The 8,299-nt window shown below is 35.8% G+C and overlaps 2 protein-coding genes across 2 annotated transcripts in view; one reads left to right on the top strand and one right to left on the bottom strand.

The window, feature by feature from the left end:
• LOC108777148 (uncharacterized) overlaps nucleotides 1–2,743 on the top strand; it is a 7,724-nt gene extending 4,981 nt beyond the window's left edge. Inside the window, exons 4-6 of the mRNA XM_018543959.1 lie at nucleotides 64–232; nucleotides 331–431; nucleotides 2,493–2,743. Of these exons, the coding sequence (XP_018399461.1) occupies nucleotides 64–232; nucleotides 331–431; nucleotides 2,493–2,743 (521 nt within the window). The remainder of the gene's footprint in view (nucleotides 1–63; nucleotides 233–330; nucleotides 432–2,492) is intronic.
• A 257-nt stretch (nucleotides 2,744–3,000) lies between these two features.
• LOC108777147 (putative nuclease HARBI1) lies at nucleotides 3,001–4,723 on the bottom strand. The gene is made up of 3 exons (XM_018543958.1): nucleotides 4,188–4,723; nucleotides 3,855–4,092; nucleotides 3,001–3,723 (listed from the first exon to the last, which is right to left on the bottom strand). The coding sequence occupies exons 1-3, from the start codon at nucleotides 4,574–4,576 to the stop codon at nucleotides 3,001–3,003; spliced, it is 1,350 nt and encodes a 449-aa protein (XP_018399460.1). The 5' UTR covers nucleotides 4,577–4,723.
• Between the last annotated feature and the right edge of the window lie 3,576 nt (nucleotides 4,724–8,299).

Below are 8,299 nucleotides of genomic sequence, written 5' to 3'. Positions count from 1 at the left end.
TATATATATATATATATATAATAATGTTTATTATAATTCTATCTGACGTATCTTCTTTTACAGGTTTGATTACTTCTGAAGACGCCAAAAAAAAATGGAAATCGCTGTCAGACACATATCGTAAAAATAAAAAAGAATCAGAAATGCCAAGTGGCTCAGGAGCTCGTAAAAAAATGAAGTGGATCCACATGGACAGGATGGAGTTTCTTGGAAATATATGTCTGCAAAGCAAGTATGTATATATTGCGCATAATAGAAATAATTAAGTATCGTAAAAATAGTGTATATACATACACACACATAAGAATTCGATTAACCAATTTCTTACAGTTTCAGGACAACAACGAACATTATAAGTAACGATAGTTTGGACGATGATGACAGCACAAATTATAATTTGGAAGAGAGTATGAGCAGCAGAAGTTCATCACGTAAGATATATCTTATTTATGTCACTTTAAATATATAACAAAATAAAACAAATAATAGAATCTTATTTTAAAAGTGATATTACCGCGGTAGTTATTTAGAGATGCGTTGTAAGTCTGAAAAAATGTTCGGCACGCGATTGAGAGAACTACATACGCGATATATAAATTCACACATAATGATAATAAGCATCTTGATCTAGCTTTGACCGTGATAGGCTTTGCTTTGTGCTTCCTTCTTTCTTGTTATTGTTTAAAAATAAAACAATTAAAGGGCTAAGAGCCAGTTATATAATAAAGAACTATTAATTTAAAACACAAAAATAAAAATAATCAACAAACGTTTCGACACAGAAATTGTTTTATTTTGTATATTAAATTCTTAATACAATCATACAATGATAAACAAACAATAAGAACAGCCTATAACGGTCAAAGCTAGATCATAGTGCTTATTATAATTATGTGTGATTATTGGGGGGACTACATACGCAGTATATAAAAATCACACATAATTATAATAAGCACTATGATCTAGCTTTGACCGTTGTAGGCTGTTCTTATTGTTTATTTTATTTTGTTTTATACTTACAGAGAGAGCTTTATTATTTATTATATTTTTAAATATATAATTTTAGCAACATACATCCAACGTTGGCTCTCAGCCGTTATATTTTAATTGAATAATTTTACATATTGGAGCTATTGTGTTTTATTAACTAACTTATGTTTTATTATTTAACTTATGTTTATGTAAAATATATGTGCTCTTATATTAGGTGTAATAAACAGAAATCCATTATTTTTGCATGAAATTGAAGGCTTTATTTAGTACAGTTAGAATGATCCGATTTAGGTCAAATATACACCGTTTTGTTCGATAACTTGTTGCCATTTTGAAGGTAATTTCATTATACCTCTTTCATAGAAACCCTCATCCCTATTGGCAAAAAACTGAGACAGTCGATTTTCACAAGCTTCTCTTGAGACGAATTTTTTACCAGCAAAATCATTCGCCATAGACAGGAACAGGTGGTAATCACTTATAAGGTGGATGCATAAGAACCTTCCAACCAAGCTCTGGCGAGTCACTATCGATGTATGTAGTCTTGCGTTGTCCTGATGGAACACAATTCCTCTCCTATTGGCCAACGCTGGCCGCTTCTGGACGATTGCTTCCTTCAGACGGTCCAATTGTTGACAGTAGAGGTCCGAATTAAGAGTTTGGCCGTAGGGGAGCAGCTCATAGTAGATGATTCCCTGCCAATCCCACCAAACACATAGCAAAACCTTCCTGACCGTCAATCCTGGCTTGACCACCGTTTGCACCGGCTCACCGCGATTCGACCACGACCGTTTTCGCTTGACGTTATCGTAAGTGACCCACTTTTCATCACCAGTCACCATCCGCTTCAGAAATGGGTTGATTTTGTTGCGATTCAGCAGCGATTCGCAGATGGAAATTCGGTCCATGAGGTTTTTTTGCGTTAACTCGTGTGGCACCCATACATCGAGCTTCTTTTTGTATCCAGCCTTATTCAAGTGGTTTCAAACGGTTTTTTGTGCAATGTTTAGCTCCTGGGCAATCGAAACAGTGCTTACATGACGGTCGGACTCGACGATTTCCATTATTTTATCGACATTTTCGACAATTGGCTTTCCAGAGCGTGGTGCATCTTTGACATCAAAATTACCGGAACGGAATCGACAAAACCAAAATTGCGCGTGAAAGGCTGTTACAGTATCAGGATCATAAACACTATTCACATTTTCAACCTCCTGGCTTGCGTTTTCGCCTTTATCGAAGAAAAACTGTAAAATATAGCATATTTTCTCTTTGCTGATGTCCATTTTTGACACGCGCTCAAACAATACTGAGTCAAGCAATCACAAAACTGCTGAGAAGTTTTTTTAGTACGAAATCTTTCTAACGCCATTTAGCGTAACCCGATCGCACTTATACAACGCGCGATACAGATTACTAAAGCCATCTATTGGAAAAATAATGGATTTTTTTTTACTACACCTAATATTATGTTTTCGTGAAAAGTATAATTTGGTCAGGTATTGATTCAAGGCACTTGAGAAGACTCGAATCTAATACTATTTTGAAAGATATTGAAGACATACTGAACGAGCCCATAAATGTCAACATACCTACTAATGATATTGACAATGATCAGTACGCTGCGTTTGGAATAGTGATCGCTGCCAAGTTAAGAGCTCTCAGCGAGGATGCTAGTGAAAGAGCAATGATAACTATTCTAAACATACTGCAAGCAGAACGTCGTAATGATAAAAATAACCGAAAATAAAATCATTATATCTATTTTTATATATCTATCTTTCTCTTGTATATACATATATATATCTCATCTATTTTATATCTATAGTAATAAATATTTTATATGTATAATAATAAATAATTTTATGTCTATAATATAATAATAAATTTAATTAAATTATAATTCCTTTAGAAAAAAGTCCTTTATTATAAATAAATTATAAATCCTTTAAAAAATATACATAAATTACATTGTTCCAATTCATTACTTTTTATGATATTAACGTTTTATTTATGTCGATTATTTTGCCATGGTACCGCTCCTTCATTGAAAAAATAATCACAAAATTCATCACGAATTTGTATACAGTTCCGAGCACTGTTATTCGATCCGCAATTACCAATATCTTGAAATGCACAGCCATCTTCAATAATTCTACGCCAAGTACCTGGTATGAAAGTACTTGGATCACTAGCATTAATTTCATCAACCATATCCGCAGGAACATAACAATTTTTACCGATGTTATCTTTGCAAAGCCAATTGTGTAGACAAATTGTTGCCTGTACCATCAATTTTGCATTCTCTGGTTTAGCAATAATAGGTTTGCGAAAAATTTGCCATTGACTGACCAAAATACCGAAAGCATTTTCGATAAACCTTCTTGCACGACTCAACCGATAGTTAAAGATGTCCTGCTCCAATGTCAGTCCATTCTTGCCAGGATATGGACGGAGCAGATATGGTTTTAAAGGAAACGCTTCGTCTCCTACAAGGCAGTATGGTAGAATTCGTTCTCCTGCAACAGCTGATTGTTTCGGCACGTTCATTCTACCTGCGTTGAAGTTTTTGCCAATAGCACTGTCGCCGAAAATGCCTCCATCGCTTCGTCGTCCACAAGCCCCAATATCCACAAAAGAAAATATGTAATGTGCATCGCAAATGGCCAATAATACTACACTATGAGAATTTTTGTAGTTATAGTATGTGGAACCAGCATTGTTAGGACACTGAAACAGGAGCCATATCCGATATTCATCAAATGTTGTAAATTACATGAATAATTTTGAGGATAGTAAATATATAGTTTATCTATTACTACAGATACAGTGTCAGACTTAATGATAATAAAAATACGTACTTGAATTATTATGTGTTTTCCATCGATGGCGCCGATGCAATGGACAAAATGAGAAATGTCTTCGAAATTATTTGCAATTTTGAGCCAGTCTTCTTCTGATAATGAAGGAGGTAAAACCAAAGGACACAAAGTGTTCCAGATTACTTCGCATGTTTCTCGAATAATATTGCATACCGTCGTTAGCTCAATTAGATATTGGTATGACATTGATGTCATTGAGTCACCAGATGCAAGATACCTATATATTGTAGGTACACAAACATATATGGTATAACAAATGCTAAAGCAGTTGAGCAATAGTTTCGTTAGAAAATTTGATGGATAAATGTTAACCTTAACGTTATTACCAAACGTTCTTTCGGTCCAATGGATTCCCGAACAACATTTTGTTTCACTAAGTATGGCCCAACAATCGACATTAATTCTTCCAACTGTGTTGTTGACATTCGGAAGTAATTATGGAACCGTACTCCATCATCTACAGTCAGTTTGGGAAGAGATACATGATAAAAACTATGCTCCAGACGATCTCTTAAATACGGTGCTACCCAATATTGTTTCTTTTTGTAAGCTCTTTTTTTTTCGAGCAACATTGGCATCTTTGCATATAAAACTTGTGCTCGTCGCTTCCTAACCTCTTTCGCTATTGCCATCACTATTGTCTCTCGTCTGCTCGCCGTCAACATACGATTAAAACCGTTTAAATGCACTTCTACCCGCATCGTTATATATATTTATATTAAATGTATAATTCAAAAGCAGATGCATGCAAGACGAAGTAATGACACACACCAGGAATTATTTTTATTTTAAACCGACAACTCTCAGGCATCCAAAAAACAGATTCACCGATTTTACGCTCCATACTACAAGGTAGCGGGAGAATAGCGAATAGCTTTTCGACGCTCTTTACCACAGTATAAGTACATACATACAGTAGGTCGACTTCTGTGTCGGCACCTTTGATCTGAAGAGAAATGGTCGGCCATGATGTTGAGTGTGCAGCGCGGACAATTTGAATACTATAATCTATATATATCGCACACGAATATCCGCTTCTTTTCTTCATATTTGATGCAATGCCCGCGAAAATGGCTCGACCGGTCTCCGGGCGTCTGCATCTACGGCGTCGTCACGTCGCAATAACGCGCGTCATGAGAGCTCTAGTCGTCAAAAGGTGCAAAATGACGAACAATCGAGATCGAGACGAGCTCATCCGCGGACACGCATCTGTGTGGTGCGATGCATGGTGGAAATATACAAGGTGTGTTGTTGCGCATAACGGCGGCAAAGAGTGGGGGACATATGTAGTCAGCCAATCACTTATGACCCATTGCGCACGCGCGGAATTTAAATATTTACAGAAGATTATTAATAAGAACACAGTATTAGAAGTTAAAATAATAACGAAATATTCATAAAATTTATTAAAATATAAAAATATTACAAACTAATCCTTTATAATTGAAATAATAATAATAATAATAATAATAAAAGGAAGGAATATTTAATAAGACTCTATATATTAATAAAATAATAAAAATAATAAAATAATAATAAAAATAATAAAATAATAAAATTCTTCATTTCGTGAGTTATCTCCATATCTGACTTTATAAAGAATAAAACATTGGCATTTTAATATAGAGTCAACACAAAGATAACCTGCGAAATAGAGAATTTTTAATATTGCATACTGTAACAATATTATATTATTGTACACAATATTATATTATTATACAATATTATATATGAAAAATATATACTTATTACATATTGTATCTACTAACCTCTATTATTATATTGCATATTATATTATATACATTACATATTCTGAACAAAACCTTCATATAATTCGTTTATTACTTACACAATCATTTTCTTCTTCTTTCTCTACACAATTATAGTCGTAATAACATACGCTATGCTCCAGTAACACAGCCATATTGGATTTATGCCAAATGGGTCATTTATGATTGGCTGTCTGCTCCCCACTTTTAGGCTACTGCGCATCCACGGGAACGACTCACCTTCTATATTTCCACCATGGTGCGATGCACAGTCAAAGTCGGTAAGACTTTCAAAAACAAAAATATACAATGGAAAGCACCCGAACCAAACGCGTCCGTAACGATTGGGTGGTTCGTCGGAACCATCAACATATAGAGTCCCAACACAGACTTTTGCATAACGCATAAAGCATGTGCATAAGGAATTTCATTGGCCCATTTTTTTATGCATTAGAGACCCTCTAATCAGAGTCGCGAAATAACGGTTCCAATTTTGATTGGTGCTGACATTTTTCAGCAGAAACCGGAAATAGTCATGGCGTCAAATTTAAGTCGACCTACATTCGCTGCCTATTTTACTCTTTTTCAGGATTACGAGGAAAGATTTTCATAATATAACCCTTTTTTACAGAATTATTGCAGTCTGGCGCAGAACAACTAGTCATTTTAAAAAATATAATTTTATGAAATACAGTATTAATATAAAAAATATAATAATGTAATTTCTTTCTGATAACTGTATTTAGATTCACATGTATTAGGTGTTAATGTATCACAATCATAGTATTTTTGTTGCAACTGCGATGGTGCTCGTACGTGCAGTAGTATTATATTTTTCTTCATGCGTGCACGTAATGTGCTCTACACAAAGAAAAATTCTATGTGTAACAGTGGGGGCATATTTGTTTATAGGTCGACACGGGCGCGCGTACGCACTCGCTTCGCTCGTGCCGTCGCACCCGTCCTCACAATAAACAACTTTCCCTTACTGTTACACAATGTACTATAATTGCTACTTCAGGTTTTTGCTGAAAAATGGTATCGCCGACCTAACCTTATTGACGTTATTTCGCGACTCTGATTAGAGGGTCTCTAGTATGGACTATGCACAGGCTGAAAGAATATGACCGGCCCAAAAGAAAGAGATAGCGACCGGTGTGGGTCAAGCTCTGTCTCTTTCTAATTGCTATGTCTCTTTCTACCGTCTATCGATACATTACGACATCCACTGTGATTCACTGGGCGGTAGTAAAAGCAGCCAATAGGAGTATTAGAAAGAGCGAGCGATTGACTCACACCGCGTTTCCTCTTTGTCTAATTCGCTGGACACTTTTTATGTATGGTTGCGCAATCCATACTATATGTCGATGGTCGGAACTGACTTGTCGTTATTGTCGACCCGTGTCAATCTGTGTTCCACGAGACGAAAACAGACGAGAATCCCTATAAGCCGCCATATTATTGAGTGTGCATTTCCGTCATGCGCGAGTGACAATCATTTCGCGGATTTTAGCCTCAGTCAACCTACTGTATGTACTTATACTATGCTCTTTACTATGATAGAGTGGGAGTAAAACGCCAACTTTTCTTCGCTGCATGAAATGGCACCTTTACTTCCTGGCCTTATAAGAAAAATGGATTCAGAAAACAAATTACTATTTCAATTAAATTAAGTACACAAATTTAAATTGCTTATTTTACTTTTTAATTTGCTTATTTTACAATTTTTAACATATTCTCTCAATTATTTATTAATTTTTTTATCAGTTTAAGGCTGCGCACAATGGAGGAACAGATATTAGATATTAAAATATTAACCTATCAGAATTGTGTAGTCCGGTGTAACTGGTATCTGATAGGTTAATATTTTAATATCTAATATCTGTTCCCCCATTGTGCGCAGCCTAAGGGTCTGCGCACAATGGAGAAACAGATATTAGATATTAAAATATTAACCTATCAGAATTGTGTAGTCCGGTGTAACTGGTATCTGATAGGTTAATATTTTAATATCTAATATCTGTTCCTCCATTGTGCGCAGACCCTAATGGTTTTGAATATTAAAATAGTAATGTCAGTTATGTTAAAATAAGCAAAAACTGAAAATAACATTATTACTATTAATTAAAATAATTTAAATGACATACCTCAACGTATCATCAACGTATTTGAAAGTGCATACCAACCTAATTTCAGTTTGCCTTTGCACTAGTCTTCCGCCGTCTTTAAAGACAGTGGAGCAAAAATTGAACTCAGTGCGATTTTTTCGCACCTGTGTCAGTGGAACATTAAACACTGAAGACTGAACTAATTTTCAGAGTGGAACAACATAATTGCACTCAATGCGTACCAGTGTTGCACCAGTTTTCCCAGTGGAAACTGGAAAACGCTATAAAAGAAAAGGGGGCACTTCGGGACTGATCGGAGTTGATCGGACTTGGTCGACTGTCATCGTCTGACACCCAACAACGGCAACGGCGATTGACTGCGAGTGGCGACAAGCATCGGTGAAGCTTTGGTTGGTGGTACCGAGCTGCTCCGAACTATCGAATAGGAATGTGACGCCAGCAAAGTGAATTGTGGCTCCCGTCTCTGTCTCGCGCTTTGTCTCACCTAGCACAATGAAAGCACGCGATGTAAAGTGAGTGGGGACAC

This window comes from Cyphomyrmex costatus, unplaced genomic scaffold (assembly GCF_001594065.2).
Source record: "Cyphomyrmex costatus isolate MS0001 unplaced genomic scaffold, Ccosl1.0 scaffold412, whole genome shotgun sequence".
Taxonomy (NCBI): domain Eukaryota; kingdom Metazoa; phylum Arthropoda; class Insecta; order Hymenoptera; family Formicidae; genus Cyphomyrmex; species Cyphomyrmex costatus.
This window is presented reverse-complemented; position numbering and strand designations above follow the sequence as displayed.